At 43.9% G+C, this 17933-nt stretch overlaps 2 protein-coding genes across 2 annotated transcripts; both read left to right on the forward strand.

The window, feature by feature from the left end:
* The first annotated feature begins 100 nt into the window (after positions 1–100).
* LOC128779441 (protocadherin beta-16) lies at positions 101–2971 on the forward strand. The gene has a single exon (XM_053913146.1). The coding sequence runs from the start codon at positions 447–449 to the stop codon at positions 2835–2837; it is 2391 nt and encodes a 796-aa protein (XP_053769121.1). The 5' UTR covers positions 101–446; the 3' UTR covers positions 2838–2971.
* Positions 2972–15065: 12094 nt separating this feature from the next.
* LOC128779464 (protocadherin beta-7-like) lies at positions 15066–17701 on the forward strand. The gene has a single exon (XM_053913351.1). It carries the CDS (start codon positions 15284–15286, stop codon positions 17672–17674), a length of 2391 nt encoding a protein of 796 aa, XP_053769326.1. The 5' UTR covers positions 15066–15283; the 3' UTR covers positions 17675–17701.
* The last annotated feature ends 232 nt before the right edge of the window (positions 17702–17933 follow it).

Raw genomic sequence — 17933 nt, forward strand, 5'->3', positions numbered from 1 at the left:
ACTTTAAACAGTGATGTGACAATTTGCTCTTTGTACTTCTCCTGTGTAACAACACAGAGTTCTCTCTGAACACACAAAAGCCACATGAAACTAGAATTCAGTGTTTAATATTATGGAACACAATTTACTCAATTTATTCTGTACATGAGGAGAATCTTGTATCCAATGTTAAACCAGAAAATGTAAGACAGTGAGAACGCATGGTGGCGCTGCAGGTTAAATGATGGAAAATAGAATCGCCTACGTAACTCCGGTATACAGACAGTTTCACACTGCCTGGAAGCTAACGAACAGCTTTCTCAGCCAGAGCAAAAGCGAGTGTGAAACCTCTTTAAAAAACTGTATTTTCGGCATAGTTTTGCTGTTCCGGACGGCAAGACCAGGCTGCTAGGATCTTGGGCATACACCCATGAAGCTCCTGTGAACCAAATTTTCAGGAAAGAGCAATGGAGAGTGGATGGATGCGCAATCGGAGACAAAGGCAAGTCCTTATTTGCTTTATTTTGCTGAGCATGTCTGGGGTGGGCGCCGATTTAGGGCCCTATTCAGTAGTGGAAGAAACAGAGAGGGGATTCTTTGTGGCAAATCTAGGAAAAGACTTGGGATTGGAGCTGACAGAGATGTCCCGCCGCGGGGCCCGGATCATTTCTCAGGGGCAGAAAGAGCATTTGCAGCTCAAGCTTCAGACCGGGGACTTGCTCATAAATGAGAAACTAGACCGAGAGGAGCTATGCGGTTCCATGGAGACCTGTGTGCTACATTTCCAAGTGCTGATGGAAAATCCCTTGGAGATATTTCAGGCTGAACTAAGGGTGAAAGACATAAATGACCATTCTCCTGTGTTCTCTGAAAGAGAAATGATTCTAAAAATACCAGAAAACAGTCCCCTAGGAATGGCATTTCCCCTGAATAATGCTCTGGATTTGGACGTAGGAAGGAACAATGTTCAGAACTATAAAATCAGCCCCAACCCCCACTTTCAAGTTCTAACCTACAATCGCAGTGATGGCAGAAAATACCCGGAGCTGGTGTTGGACAAAGAGCTGGATAGGGAGGAGGAGCCTGAAATCGCATTAACACTTACAGCGCAGGATGGCGGCTCTCCGCCCCGGTCTGGGACCGCCCAGGTGCGCATTGAAGTGGTGGACATCAACGATAACGCCCCTGAGTTTGAGCAGCTGCTCTACAAAGTGCACATTCCTGAGAACAGCAACGTGGGCTCCCTGGTTGCCACCGTCTCTGCCAGCGATTTAGATAGTGGAGTCAATGGAAGACTAGTATACTCACTCTTTCAGCCTTCAGAAGATACTAGCAAAACTTTGGAGGTAAATCCTATGACAGGAAAAATTCGACTGAGAAAACAAGTAGATTTTGAAACAGTTCAGTCTTATGAAGTGGACATCAAGGTCACAGATGGGGGAGGTCTTTCAGGAAAATGCACTCTTTACCTGCAGGTGGTGGATGTGAACGATAACGCCCCAGAAGTGACCATGTCTGCACTGACCAGCCCCATCCCAGAGAACTCACCTGAGATTGTAGTTGCTGTGTTCAGTGTTTCAGATCCTGACTCTGGGGATAATGGAAAGACTATTTGTTCCATCCAGGATGGCCTTCCTTTTCTTCTAAAACCTTCAGTCAAGAACTTTTACACCTTGGTAACGAAGAGAGCACTAGACAGAGAAGAAAGAGCCCAGTACAACATCACCATCACCGTCACAGACATGGGGACACCCCCACTGAAAACCCAGCACAACATAACCCTGCTGGTCTCCGACGTCAACGACAACGCCCCGACCTTCACCCAAACCTCCTACACCCTCTCCGTCCGCGAGAACAACAGCCCCGCCCTGCACATAGGCAGCGTCAGCGCCACGGACTCGGACGCGGGCGCCAACGCCCAGGTCACCTACTCGCTGCTGCCGCCCCGGGACCCCGGCCTGCCCCTGGACTCGCTGGTGTCCATCAACGCCGACAACGGGCAGCTGTTCGCCCTGAGGGCGCTGGACTACGAGGCCCTGCAGGCGTTCGAGTTCCTGGTGGGCGCCACCGACCGCGGGTCCCCCGCGCTGAGCAGCCAGGCGCGGGTGCGCGTGCAGGTGCTGGACGCCAACGACAACTCGCCCTTCGTGCTGTACCCGCTGCAGAACGGCTCCGCGCCCTGCACCGAGCTGGTGCCCAGGGCGGCCGAGCCCGGCTACCTGGTGAGCAAGGTGGTGGCGGTGGACGGCGACTCGGGCCAGAACGCCTGGCTGTCGTTCCAGCTGCTCAAGGCCACGGAGCCCGGGCTGTTCGGCGTGTGGGCGCACAACGGCGAGGTGCGCACGGCGCGGCTGCTGAGCGAGCGCGACGCGGCCAAGCACAGGCTGCTGCTGCTGGTCAAGGACAATGGCGAGCCGCCGCTGTCGGCCAGCGTCACGCTGCACGTGCTGCTGGTGGACGGCTTCTCGCAGCCCTACCTGCCGCTGCCCGAGGCGGCGGCCGAGCCGGCGCGGGCCGACCCGCTCACGGTCTACCTGGTGGTGGCGTTGGCGTCGGTGTCGTCGCTGTTCCTGTTCTCGGTGCTGGCGTTCATCGCGGTGCGGCTGTGCAGGAGGAGCAGGGCGGGCTTGGTGGGTGGCTGCTCGGTGCCTGAGGCCCACTTTCCGGGCCACCTGGTGGACGTCAGCGGTACGGGGACCCTGTCCCAGAGCTACCAGTATGAGATATGTCTGACCGGAGGCTCCGGGTCAAATGACTTCAAATCCTTGAAACCAATTATCCCCAACTTCCCACCCCAAGACACTAGTGGAGAAATAGAGGAAAACGCCATCCTCCGGAATAACTTCGGATTCAACTAGAAATCTCATCACGATGCAGTATGTTTTGTAACAACTCTGAGTTTTTCCCAGACTCAGCGTTTGGGAGCCTCATGCACGAAAATCCCACCTTCAAGTGTAGCCTGGATTTCCCTTTTGAACTTCAGCGGCGTGGGCTTGGGGATCCTGTCTCTGCGCTACCAGTTGGAGGAGTGTTTGAAAGGAGGCTTTGGGACCAGCGAGTTCAAGTTCCCTAAACCAACTGTCCCAACTTTACGGGTGAAGGGGCAAGGAAAACTCTAGAAATTAATTTGACTCCAACTGGAAATTTCCTCTTAACAAGAAGGGAGACGTGACAATATTCACTAATGTATTATTTCCTAACCCCTTTTCATTCACAGAAAGAGCTTACATGGCCCACATTCATAATTATTGCCATATTTATAGTTATGGAAGTCAGTTGGAGTGTTTCACATTCTAAGTTTCTACGTGTTTTTATTGTTGTTTTGTTCCCTCATATTTTGCGTGTTCATACAATAGCAGAGCAATAGTGTTACTCTGGCTTTGGGAGTAAGATTTTTGGAAGCTTTCAGATTCCTGACACTTGAGCTTGTTCATTGACACCTTGTTATGATTAAGAGACTTGTGCTTTATGATTATCATCAGCATGAGTCTGTTGTAAATGATTTCTTTCAGTTCTAAAAATAATTTTCATTTATGCAAAAATGTTGTGACCTTGTAAATTACTGCATTCCTGTAGTTGTTTAAAAAATACTGTTGTGTCCTGGATGCTGTGGCTCAATGGACTGAGTGCCCTCCTGCGAACCAAAAGGTTGCATGTTCAATTCCCAGTCACAGCAAATGCTTGGGTTGTTGGCCAGATGCCCCGTTGGGAGTGTGCAAGAGGCATACAATCGATGTATCTCTCACACATCAATGTTTCTTTTTCTTCCTCTCTTCCCCCCTCTCTAAAAATAAATAAATAAAATCTTAAAAAAACAAAACAAAACACTGTTGTATTTCCTCAGATGAACTAATATTTTAGCTGGATGTATTATTAGTTGAGTATTTTCTTTCAAAATTGATAGCATTTAATTAGACTACCTGCTATAGTTTTAAAGGATTCAATTCCTGTTAATAGAAAAAAGTGGAAAAACATTGATAGACTTATGAGTTTTTATAATAAGTGGTTTTGAGTATGTCAATGATTCTCATTCTATTAATATATATTCAGATGGTTGAAACATATTCGATTAGAAAAATAAAGCATATTAACATCATTATTCTAGCACTCAGAAATAGTTATCATTAATATTAAGTCAACATTATTTAAAAATATTTCTATGACTTCATATAAGAATAAGTGAGTAGATGGAAATAATGTTATAAAATGGACCTATAATAAATGGCTAGCTTCATAATTAAAACTATCAGATTTTACTTGAACACAATGACTAAATAATATGAAACTATAGAACTTGTTTAAGCTTAAATAAATAATCCCCATAAGGTTAAAAACAAAATTATCATATTAACATAACTGCCTTACGCTTTCTTTTCACACTTTGACCCTCTTCTCCTCATTTCATTTTATACTTTCTGTTGCATATAGTTACCTTATCAATGTTTATAACATTTACAATGCACATTAAAAGGATAATTCCCATAATTGTTTAGATACTTTATGCTTTAAAAATTTGTCATACAATGCTACAAACCTTTCAATTTTAAGTCTTTCAAGTCTGTACAGAGGTAGCAACTTTTTCATGACATTTACTTCCATATTTTAAATAATATGCTTTTAAATGCTTTTTCGCAAATTTTAATTTTAGATATGATCCATTTATTTATTTTCTTAAGGGGCTTTCACATGGACACACACACATTTACACATATCCTCTACCCCATCCTCTCTCAAAGCAATATCATAAAAAGTTCTATTTTAATAGTTTGTATAATTACGACTATGTAAATATCACTTACACCTGAGCCTCATGATGTACTGAGATTTTGTTTCTTTTCTTTACCTCAAGTAAATAATTGCCTCATTTCACTTTACTTTTCTACTTACATATTTTTAACATATCCTCATACTTTCTAAGTCTAAACTCCTCATTGTACTATTAAACTCATCAAGAAATCTCTCAATTCCATTATTGTCTTCTTGGAGTCATCCTGGAGCTACTCAGACTCCTGCTCAGTTGTGTAGTATTTGCTCTGTAGATCGATTGCATAGCTGGCAGTTTGGAACTTGCTTTAGCCATCATTCTGGGAATTTCTTTTGTCTTTCTCCTGAGTTTGATTTCATTTTATAAAATCAAATTTTTATTTTGTTTGAGATGGAATTTTAAGTCAGGAATTATTTGCTGCTGGTATTTCGAAGGCATTTGTTGACTTGTCTCCCTGATATTTATTTACTCTTCTCCCACTCTTTTTGTCTTTATAGGTCCATTTACTTTATATCTTTGCTCTCTATTGTTTAGATGAGGTTTCAGGAGGGAATTCAGATAAATTGGTGTGTTCACAGTGGAATGAAATGCATTCTTTACTGTCGTTTTATCCCAGCTCCCCCAGACCTCAATCACTTACATTTTTTCACCCTTTTGTTGGTTGGATTTCATCAGATGTAGCGCTTTAAGGAAGAATCTATAGGTGCTGTATTTTATGACTGCTCACATACTTGACAAGTGCAGTTTAGCTGGGTATAAAATTCTTCAGTCAACTTTCTTTTCCTTAGAGATTTGTTGACATAAAATATTACATTAGTCCTTCCATCATGATTTCTCTGTATTCTTCTATAAGTTGGCTAAATTTCATCCTTAAGTAGTTTTTCCAATAAGTACTTGTGAGTGCTAATGGCATATTTTATGAATTCTTTTCTGCTTGCTGCATCGTCGTCTTTGTATTTGAGCAACATCTTGGCTAGGTCTAAAATTATTGAGCCATAATATCTTTCCTTCAGAACCTGGTAAATATTTCCATTGTGTTCGAGTATTGAATGTTGATGAGGGTAAGCCTGAAGCCTATTTTCCTTACCTGTAGGTGACTTATTTGCTATCTTTGAACTTCATTATCTTTTTCAGGTTATGTCTTGATTTTGATAACTTTGTATCATATTTTCTCCCTGGAACCCAGTGTACCATTTCAATCTGTTCTCTGCAGATATTTTCAAGTATGTCATTTATTATTTATATCTAGTAAGTATAATTGATTTTTAAATCTTCTGACACCTCCAGTATGTGAAGTTTGTGTGGGTCAGTTTCTTCTGCATTGTTTTGGATCCTTATTCGTGTTGCCTTTGTTTCTTTGTGTGGCTTACCTGTTTGATTGCCCTTACATTTTTATTTGTAGTGTGACCTCAAAGCAAACATTATATGTTCCATCTTTCAAAAACAGATTTTCATTAGTTCCAGCCAGGATTCCAGAAACACTATCAGTAGGGGACCAAAACAAACCATGCTTGTGGCTGGAGATTCCTTGCAACTCGATTTATGCAGAATCAAAATATAAACACACATGAGGACCAATCAGTAGGTACAATTTCCTAGGCATGGTGTCTTTAATTTTTCTTCTGCTCTACTTAACACCAGGGATTTTTCTATATAGTTCCCTGGAGTTAGAGCGAGGGGTCAGGTTTACAATTGTTGGGGTCATGCTGTGTTTATATTGTGGATGTAGCCCTGTAGGGGCCCTTAAAATTGGAAGGGCCTTTCTATAATATGCCACACTGCTGGTTGGCCTTGAGTTTTGATTTGTATTTCTTTAATCCCATAGAGCTTCAGATCAAAGCCCAAGGGCAAATATTTTCAAATGCTCCGAGGGCATAAAGAGTTTTGTTGTCCTGACACACTGTTTGTCCTCCATTACAGACTTTTATCAAAATTGGGCTATTTTCATTATGTTTTCTGTTATGTTTTTAGCTCTTTGATATTTTTAAAGTTATTTTTTAAAAGTCTTGTCCATTATTTTTTGTTGTTGTCCACAAGAGAGTCATCTGAATTATTTATACCATCAGTTTCAGAAATGAGAAGCCACCTACTGTATTTTTAATATGAGGATGAAATGTTGCTATCGTTTCAGTGATATATTTGGCTATTTTTTCTTTGAATCCATTTAATCCAATGTTCCACCCATTGGGTACTCTGCCCAGATGAATAATGATCTCCTTTCTCCACTAAACTATAATCTCCTTACAGAGAAGGCATTTTTCTATTGCATCTAGAAAAAAAATATGTATTGAAGTAAATATAGATGAATGAGTGTTGAATAAATTAATGAACGAATTTCGGTCTGTATTTTATCATCTTTGTCTGATTTCTAAGGCTCATGTGAAAGTATCTCATTAGTAAGCCCTAATTTACACCCAGAATAGTAATTCAAAGGAATCTGTAAAATCAAGTTTTAATCTTTCCAGGCCTGGAATTTTTAAAAGTTCATAAAAGGAAATAGAAATAGATGACAGACACTAAAGGGAAGAGGCCCTGGCTGGTGTAGCTCAGTGGATTGAGTGCCAGCCTGCAAACCAAAGGGTTGCCTGTTTGATTCCCAGTCAGGGCGCATGCCTGGGTTGTGGGCCAGGTCCCAATAGGGGGCGCTCGAGAGGCAACGACACGTTGATATTTCTTCCCTTTCTCCCTCCCATCCTTTCTCTAAAAATAATAGATAAATACACAATAGAGAAGCATTATTGGTTCAAATGGTCTTGTCTCAGCAAATGAATTCATTACTTTATTGCTTTGGGTGCTAAACTTTCAGTAAAAAATTCTTATGGCTACAAAACACACACCAATATAAAGAAATAAAATCATATGCTCTGCTAATAACCAATTAAATCAGATAATTTATTTGACCCTATCTGCTTGTAAAGGGCAATGGGAGCTACAGGTGAAGTCTGAGTGGGTATGATATACACTACTAATCTTACTCAAATATATGTCTCCTCCTTTTATTCATTACTAAAAGACCTCCACGTTTTTAGCTACCCATGTGGATATATGGGCTATATATTGTATTTCACAACCCACTGTTGTGACTGGAAGTGGTTTTGCAACTAAGTTATAGCCATAGATATATAAGCACTAATGCCATGGAATACTTCCTGAAAGAAGTCTTTAAAAAGGAAGGCACAGCCTTTTCTTTCTCTTGTTAGTCTGAATGGAAATGTAGTGGCTGGACATTAGACCGCCGTCTGGACTGTGAGGTGAAGGCCATGTCCTGAAGGTGGCAGAGCAACCACATGGAGCAAGACGGGGTCCCAGGTAACATGGAGTGCATTTCAGCCACGAGCCTTCTTTTTTTTTTTTTTTTTTTTTTTTTTTTTAATATATTTATTGATTATTCTATTACAGTTGTCCCATTCCCCCCCCACTCCACTCCATCCTGCCCACCCCCCCCCTCCCACATTCCCCCTCTATAGTTCATGTCCATAGGTCATACTTATAAGTTCTTTGGCTTCTACATTTCCTACACTATTTTTACCCTCCCCCTGTCTATTTTCCACCTATCATCTATGCTACTTATTCTCTGTACCTTTCCCCCCCTCTCCCCCTGCCACTCCCTTAATGACAACCCTCATGTTCTAGTTGTTTGCCTAGTTTGCTCTCGTTTTTGTTTTATGTGTGGCCGTTAATAACTGTGAGTTTGCTGTCATTTTTACTGTTCCTATTCTTGATCTTCTTTTTCTTAGGTAACTCCCTTTAACATTTCATATAATAAGGGCTTGGTGATGATGAACTTCTTTAACTTGACCTTATCTGAGAAGCACTTTATCTTCCCTTCCATTCTAAGTGATAGCTTTGCTGGATACAGTAATCTTGGATGTAGGTCCTTGCATTTAATCTTGGGTAATGTAATTATGATGTGCCTTGGCGTGTTCCTCCTTGGGTCCAGCTTCTTTGGGACTCTCTGAGCTTCCTGGACTTCCCGGAAGTCTATTTCCTTTGCCAGATTAGGGAAGTTCTCCTTCATTATTTGTTCAAATAAGTTTTCAATTTTTTGTTCTTCCTCTTCTCCTTCTGGCACCCCTATAATTCGGATGTTGGAACGTTTCAAGGCGTCTGGGAGGTTCCTAAGACTCTCCTCATTTTTCCAAGTTCTTGTTTCTTCATTCTTTTCTGGTTGGATGTTTGTTTCTTCCTTCTGGTCCACACCATTGATTTGAGTCCCAGTTTCCTTCTCATCGCTATTGGTTCCCTGAACATTTTCCTTTGTTTCTCTTAGCATAGGCTTCATTTTTTCATCTGTTTTTCGAATAGATTCAACCAAGTCTGTGAGCATATTGATAACCAGTGCTTTGAACTGTGCATCCGATAGGTTGGCTATCTCTTCGTCGCTTAGTTGTATTTTTTCTGGAGCTTTGAAGTGTTCTGTCATTTGGGCCATTTTTTTTGTTTGTTTGTCTTGGAGCGTCTGTTACTTTAAGGGGCGGAGCCTTAGGTGTTCACCAGGGCGGGGTAATGCTGGTCGCAGCGCTGTGATGCTGTACGTGGGGGAGGGGCCGAGAGGGAGCAATGGCGCCGGCCTCATTCTCCTCTGGCTTTCAATCTTTCGCTCCGCTACCCACAATCAAACTGGGACCCTCTGGTGCTGGTTCCCGAGTGGGTGGGCCTGTGCACACTCTAGGCCCCTGTGGGTCTCTCCAACAACCTCTCCTGTGAGGCTGGGAGTCTCTCCTGTTGCCGCCCCAACCCCCACGGGCGTTTTCAATCAGAGGTCTGAGGCTTTATTTCCCTGAGCTGGAGCCCTGGGTTACACGGGTCTGCTTCCCCGCCGTTCGTCAGGTTTATCTGTCGGCGAATGTGGTGACGCGGGGTGCTACCCACCGCTCTGTCTGCCCCACTCTCCACCACTCTGAGTCCGGCCCTCTGGGTTTATCTGTGCAAATGTGGGGCCACAGGGTCTGCTAGTGCTCAGACTGCCTGCGCCATTTGTCCCACACTCCGCCAGTCTCAGTCCCGCCACAGCCACGCGAGTCCTCTCCACCCCAGTGCCGTCTCCGCCCCTCCTACCAGTCTGGATGAATGTTTATTTTCTATTTCCTTGGTGTTGGTCCCCCTTGCTGTTTGATTCTCTGTCAGTTCTGGTTGTGCGAGGAGGCGCAGTGTGTCTACCTACGCCGCCATCTTGGTTCTCCCGCCACGAGCCTTCTTTTATGAGAGAAAAGTAAAATTCTATTTTGTGTAAGCCATTGCTGTTATTGGTTCATGTATACTTTCTGGATGAAATTATAGAGAACATATATATTTATGTAGATATTAATAGATGTATAGATATTAAATAGATATGTATAAATTATATAAAACGTAATTCTAGCTGGTGTAGCAAACTTTTAATAAAGTGATATTTAAGCTAAGAACCAAAGAATGAATAGAAAAAATTGTCAGGCTTATGTGCATATCTTAGAAATCCAGGTTTATTGAGAACAAGCAAAGCAAACAACTAAAGATTTAAGGAAAAAGTCACCTGTTAATACCATCAGGTAAGAAAAGAAGTTATTGCATCTAAGAAATACATACAGAAAGAGGGCTTTTGGAAAGTATGAACATAATAAATTAAAATCTCAATAGAAGGGTTTTAAGATAGGGCTAAGAATATACCCCAGATGATATTGTAAAAATAATTAAAAATGGCAAACAAGAGAGAAAAAACAGAAAAATAGAAAAATTAAAGTCCATATCAGAGGTCCAACATCTGAATTGTAGTAGCTACAAAAAAAGAGGAAGAAAAAATTCAGTGAAGTAATTCATGCAAAATTTCTAAAGCTGGAGGAAATTAGTTTCCTAGTGGAAGGCCTTTACCAATTGTTCCATACAATGGATGCAAATAAGCTCAAACCAAGATATCAATGTTAAATTTAAAATGCTTGGGACAATGACAACACACTACAACAAGAAATAAAAATACAGCTCACATATAGAAGATATAAAATAAGATTTACTTTAGACTTAACAAACACATTGGTTTAGGGAGCTCATTGACAAAATATTTTAAAATACTGAAAAAAATTATTTCCAACCTAAAACCCTATAATCAGTCAAACTTCCAGTTAAGTTTGAGGATAAAATAAAAATAAGTTTATACGCTCAAGGTCACAATATAATTGAACTCTCATATACCTTTCTCTGGAAACTACATGAAGATATTAAAACGAGAGAGTGATCTAAGAGAGAAGAAGTCTGAAGAAATAGAAAAAAGAAGATCCAAAACATAATAGAGGTGAAATGAATCCTCAGATGATGTTGAAGGATGGTCCCAGGATAACAGTTGTATCTCAAATATAGACTAGGCAAGTTTGGAGCTGCATGAGACAGGCATTTTGAAGGATATCATCATCAAGTCCCCTGCTATATATCAATTGAATGAAACTATCGAATGATGTGATCTGTTAAAGCCACAGAGTAAACAAAGAAGAAGAAATAAAACCCTAGAAAAAGAAGATCCAACAAGAATGAAAGGCAGGAGAACCAAGATGGGGGCGTAGGTAGACACACTGCGCCTCCTCGCACAACCAGAACTGACAGAAAATCCAACGGCAAGGAAGTCCGACACCAAGGAGATAAAAAATAAACATTCATCCAGACCGGTAGGAGGGGTGGAGACGGACACCAGGGCGGAGAGGACTCGCGTTGCTGTGGCGGGACTGAGACTGGTGGAGTGTGGGACGAACGGGGCAGGCAGTCTGACCACGGACAGAGCCTGAGGCCCCACATTCACGCACAGATAAAGCAGACGAACGGCTGGGAGCGAAGCAGACCACACAACCCAGGGCTCCAGCTCGGGGAAATAAAGCCTCAAACCTGATTGAAAACCCCCGTGGGGGTTGGGGCGGCAGCAGGAAAGACTCCCAGCCTCACAGGAGAGGTCATTGGAGAGACCCATAGGGGCCTAGAGTGTGCACAAGCCCACCCACTCAGGAACCAGCACCAGAGGGGCCCAGTTTGACTGTGGGTATCGGAGTGAAAGACTGAAATCCGGAGGAGAGTGAAGCGGGCGCCATTGCTCCCTCTCGGCCCCTCCCCCACATACAGCGTCACAGCACAGCAACCAGTGTTACCCAGCCCCTGTGAACACCTAAGGCTCCGCCCCTTTAAGTAACAGACGCACCAAGACAAAGAAAAAAAAATGGCCCAAATGACAGAACACTTCAAAGCTCCAGAAAAAATACAACTAAGTGAGGAAGAGATAGCCAACCTATCGGATACACAGTTCAAAACACTGGTTATTAAGACGCTCACAGAATTGGGTGAATTTGTTCAAAAAGTAGATGAAAAAATGAAGCCTATGCTAAGAGAAACAAAGGAAAATGTACAGGGAACCAATAGTGATGTGAAGGAAACTGGGACTCAAATCAACAGTGTGGACCAGAAGGAAGAAAGAAACATCCAACCAGAAAAGAATGAAGAAATAAGAATTCGGAAAAATGAAGAGAGGCTTAGAAACCTCCAGGACATCTTGAAACGTTCCAACATCCAAATTATAGGGGTGCCAGAGGAGAAGAGGAAGAACAAAAAATTGAAAACTTATTTGAACAAATAATGAAGGAGAACTTCCCCAATCTGGCAAAGGAAATAGACTTCTGGGAAGTCCAGGAAGCTCAGAGAGTCCCAAAGAAGCTGGACCCAAGGAGGAACACACCAAGACACATCATAATTACATTACCCAAGATGAAACAGAAGGAGAGAATCTTAGAAGCAGCAAGAGAAAAGGACACAGTTACCTACAAAGGAGTTCCCATAATACTGTCAGCAGATTTCTCCAAAGAGACCTTACAGGCAAGAAGGGGCTGGAAGGAAGTATTCCAAGTCATGAAAGGCAAGGACCTACATCCAAGATTACTCTATCCAGGAAAGCTATCATTTAGAATGGAAGGGCAGATAACGTGCTTCTCAGATAAGGTCAAGTTCAAGGAGTTCATCATCACCCAAGCCCTTATTATATGAAATGTTAAAGGGAGTTACCTAAGAAAAAGAAGATAAAGAATGTGAACAGTAAAAATGACAGCAAACTCACAGTTATTAATGACCACACCTAAAACAAAAACAAGAGCAAACTAAGCAAACAACTAGAACAGGAACAGAACCATAGAGATGGAGATCACATGGAGGGTTGTCAATAGGGGAGTGGGAGGGGGAGGGGGGAAAGATACAGAGAATAAGTAGCATAGATGATAGGTGGAAAATAGACAGGAGGAGGGTAAGAATAGTGTAGGAAATGTAGAAGCCAAAGAACTTCTAAGTATGACCCATGGACATGAACTATAGGGGGGGAATGTGGGAGGGAGGGAGTGGGCAGGATGGAGTGGAGTGGGGGGGGGGAATGGGACAACTGTAATAGCATAATCAATAAATATATTTTAAAAAAAGAATGAAAGGCAAATAAAATTCCAAGAAAGACAATAAAGGAAAGTTCTAGAGTGATAGCTGTGCTTTAGATTTAGATACCTCCCACCTAATTAAGGGGAAACTGGTACCTCAGGAGACATTGGAATGACCATGTGGAAAACTGTACTGAGAGGCAATAGGGAGTGTGGGATATAGCTAAAGAAAGCAAAGTGAATTAAAAAGTAAAGCAATTATTAACCAAGAAAAAAGTGAGAAAAAATATAATTAGTACACAACAATGTTCTCAATGATACTGAGAGTGAAGGAAGGTATTAAGGTCTTTGGAGGTGTATAGGAGGTAAAACTGAACTTAACATAATAAAGAGCAACTGGTAATGTCTAAAATGAATTAATCAAGATACAGCAGAATACAGATTAATAGCAGAAGACATCAAAAAAAGAGTTTAAAATGGCTGCCTATTGGAAAAGAAACTAGGGAACTGAGGAGGGAATGAGCAGAAAATTATTGCATTTTATTATAAGCCTCTTAGTATTATTTGATTTTGAACCAAAGTTATATATTTTTAATGTGTTTTAAAAAATAAGTAAAATACAGCTCTTGCCAATCTCCCTAAGAATAAAAAGGAGGTAAAATAATAAATATTACTAATAAGAACAGAGATACAGCTAAAGATATATAATATAATGAAAACATAATAAATTTGTTAAGTGGTTTTTAAATGAATGGTCTTTTAAAATAAAATACAAATAACTTTCAAAGAAAACAAAACCTGTATAGATCAATAACCAAGGTAAAATGGAAAAGAGTCACAGATTCACCATGAGCAAAACCACCAAACCCAACCCATTTAAAAGGCAAGTTGTAATTAAGCATGCAAAAATAGATGATTAAACATAAAAGCTATGCTGTATAGAAATAGATGAAAACCTTCCAGACCCATTCTATGAGGCTGGATAGTTTAACACCAAAACCATAGACATTAAACACACACGTGCATACACAGAGCCACATGGGCCAGGAAAATGCTAAAAGAACGTTGACACATCAAATCCATCTTTGCATTAAAACAATTATGTGTCATAGTTAACTATCATCATATCGAGAACTCAAGAATTAAGAAGCTAAAGAATAAAGGTACAATTTCAACACATCAAAATTACTTTAAAATATGAAAGAATAAAGAAAAAGAAGACTTTCTTGATCCAAACAAGGAGCATTTACCCCAAATCGAGATCAATCATCATAGCTAAAATTGAAATGCTGGGAGCAATTCCACAAAGCTAGGAATGATCTAGTTGCTATCGTTAATTTTAAGAGTATTCATTGCATACCCATGGAAATGCTGGCCATTGAAATTATATGTCAACAATAATTTAAGTTATATTGTTACTTAAAGTGGGTGAAGGATGAAGGTTGGGGAACAGAATGTGTTCCAGAAAATATCGTGGTTAAAGAGTGAACACCTTGAAACCAGAAGGATTATTTAATTCACGAGAAACAGAAAAGGGCCTTCACTCTGCAGTATGAACTCATTATTGTGAGGCTGTTAACAAACAGAGGTAGACTTCTTGATGAGGGCTTCATTTTCTTACATAGTCTTTGCTCTCAGTTTTAAAAGCAGGAGGTTTTCCTAGGTTTTACTGCTGATGGGGATTCAGAGTTTAATGTCATGCCCCTAGATTAAGAAAAACAACATATTTATTTTTCTATGAACTCAGACTATAAGAGGGGCGGACGACATAAGCACTCACTGGCATTACTGTGACCGTTTGAGGAAAAAGATGGAACGGAACCTCAAAGACCCTGGGGGACTTAAAACCACGCCAGCTGCTCTTCTTTCAATCCACCATCTTTTTGTTCTATTCTTGAAAACGGGAATGACATCCACAAACCGCAAGGTGGCGCTGCTGCCTAAAAAGAGGGGAAAGACTCACAAAGGATGTTGCAGATTCCAGGGCTCAGAGAAAAGCTGGCGAGTCAGAAAGGTACAGGAAAGGAACCCGTGGCAACCGGAGCTGTGGAAGAGTGGGGCTCCCGCCCCACAAGCATTGCTGTTACAGCTCATTTCTAAGCGTTAGGTTGCTGCCGTCTGGGAAAGCTGCGCGGGGCCGAGTGACACTGGTTTCGGAAGGCTGGTGAAAGGAGGCATGGAGGCCAGAGCGCAGCGCGCGGCGCGGAAAAGGCAAGTGCTGCTGCTTTGTGTGTTTCTGGGGGTGTCCAGGGCTGGCGCGGAACCGCTCCGCTATTTTGTGGCCGAGGAAACCGAGGGAGGCACCTTTCTGGCCAACCTAGCAAATGACCTGAGGTTGGGGGTGGGGGAACTGGCAGCTCGGGGATCCAGAATCATTTCAGACCAGAACACAGGGCTTGTACTGCTCAATCCGCTTACTGGTGACTTACTGCTAAGTGAGAAATTGGACCGGGAGGAGCTGTGCGGCCCCACGGAGCCCTGCGTGCTGCCTTTCCAGGTGTTACTGGAAAAGCCGTTTCAGATTTTCCGTGCTGAGTTATGGGTCAGAGACATCAACGATCATTCTCCAGTGTTTCTAGAGAGCGAGATTCCCTTGAAAATATTAGAAAGCACCGCCCCAGGGGCGGCATTTCTCCTAGAAAGGGCACAGGATTCGGATGTCGGAACCAACAACTTGAGAAACTACACCATCAGCGCTAACAGCCATTTCCATATTAATGTGCACGACCGAGGGGAAGGGAATCTCTATCCCGAGTTAGTACTGGATCGAGCGCTAGACCGCGAGGAGCTGCCTGAGCTCAGTTTAACCCTTACCGCCGTGGACGGCGGCTCTCCGGCCCGCTCCGGCACGGCCCGGGTACGGATCCTAGTCGTGGACACAAATGACAACGCCCCTGAATTTGCACAGCCGCTCTACAAGGTGCAGGTGCCGGAGAACAGCCCCGTGGGCTCCCTGGTGGCGGCCGTGTCCGCTAGAGATTTAGACGCCGGGAGTAATGGAGAGGTCGTTTATGCATTTTTTTATGCCACTGAAAGAATTCTCAAAACGTTTCAAATCAATCCAACATCTGGCCGTCTCCATCTTAAAACCGAATTAAACTATGAGGAAACGCAAAATTACACATTGACTATTCAGGCCCAGGACGGCGGAGGGCTTTCTGGAAAATGCTCGGTGGTGGTGGACGTAACGGACGTGAACGATAACGCGCCGGAGCTGCTCCTCTCCTCGCTCGTTCCCTCGGTGGCGGAAAACTCAGCCGAGACCATCGTAGCTGTTTTTAGGGTTAGAGACAAAGATTCAGGTAACAATGCAAAGATGGTGTGCTCCATCCAACAGGACCTCCCCTTCCTTCTGAAGCCATCAGTAGAGAATTTCTACACCCTGGTGACAGAGAGACCGCTGGACAGAGAGAGCCGGGCCGAGTACAACATCACCATCACCGTCACAGACATGGGGACACCCCCACTGAAAACCCAGCACAACGTCACCGTGCTGGTCTCCGACGTCAACGACAACGCCCCGACCTTCACCCAAACCTCCTACACCCTCTCCGTCCGCGAGAACAACAGCCCCGCCCTGCACATAGGCAGCGTCAGCGCCACGGACTCGGACGCGGGCGCCAACGCCCAGGTCACCTACTCGCTGCTGCCGCCCCGGGACCCCGGCCTGCCCCTGGACTCGCTGGTGTCCATCAACGCCGACAACGGGCAGCTGTTCGCCCTGAGGGCGCTGGACTACGAGGCCCTGCAGGCGTTCGAGTTCCTGGTGGGCGCCACCGACCGCGGGTCCCCGGCGCTGAGCAGCCAGGCGCGGGTGCGCGTGCAGGTGCTGGACGCCAACGACAACTCGCCCTTCGTGCTGTACCCGCTGCAGAACGGCTCCGCGCCCTGCACCGAGCTGGTGCCCAGGGCGGCCGAGCCCGGCTACCTGGTGAGCAAGGTGGTGGCGGTGGACGGCGACTCGGGCCAGAACGCCTGGCTGTCGTTCCAGCTGCTCAAGGCCACGGAGCCCGGGCTGTTCGGCGTGTGGGCGCACAACGGCGAGGTGCGCACGGCGTGGCTGCTGAGCGAGCGCGACGCGGCCAAGCACAGGCTGCTGCTGCTGGTCAAGGACAATGGCGAGCCGCCGCTGTCGGCCAGCGTCACGCTGCACGTGCTGCTGGTGGACGGCTTCTCGCAGCCCTACCTGCCGCTGCCCGAGGCGGCGGCCGAGCCGGCGCGGGCCGACCCGCTCACGGTCTACCTGGTGGTGGCGTTGGCGTCGGTGTCGTCGCTGTTCCTGTTCTCGGTGCTGGCGTTCATCGCGGTGCGGCTGTGCAGGAGGAGCAGGGCTGGCTTGGTGGGTGGTTGCTCGGTGCCTGACGCCCCGTTTCCGGGCCACCTGGTGGACGTCAGCGGTACCGGGACCCTGTGCCAGAGCTACCAGTATGAGGTGTGTCTGAAGGGAGGCTCGGGGACCACTAACGAATTCAAGTTCCTGAAGCCAATTATTTCTAATATGCAGTTCCAGAGCACAGGGAGGGAAGTGGAAGAATATCCTGTGTTTCAGAGTGATTTAGGTTTCTGATAAAGAATGAAAAATAAATGTATTGTGTCTATGAATACATACCTAAGAAATGTATCCTCTATTGCATGTAGAGGAGTGCTTTCACATTATTTGAAGTATTCTTAAAGAAGGTCACAGAATAAATTTACACAGAAATGGATACAACTTTAGCCCTAAGAAACCTCCACAAAACGTGGAATATATGTGTCTATTTTATCTCTAGCAATTATGCATTGTGCGCAGTCTATTAAGTGACAAACCTTGTTTGAGATGTTGTAAA

The sequence above is a fragment of the Desmodus rotundus genome, chromosome 10 (assembly GCF_022682495.2).
Source record: "Desmodus rotundus isolate HL8 chromosome 10, HLdesRot8A.1, whole genome shotgun sequence".
Taxonomy (NCBI): Eukaryota; Metazoa; Chordata; class Mammalia; order Chiroptera; family Phyllostomidae; genus Desmodus; species Desmodus rotundus.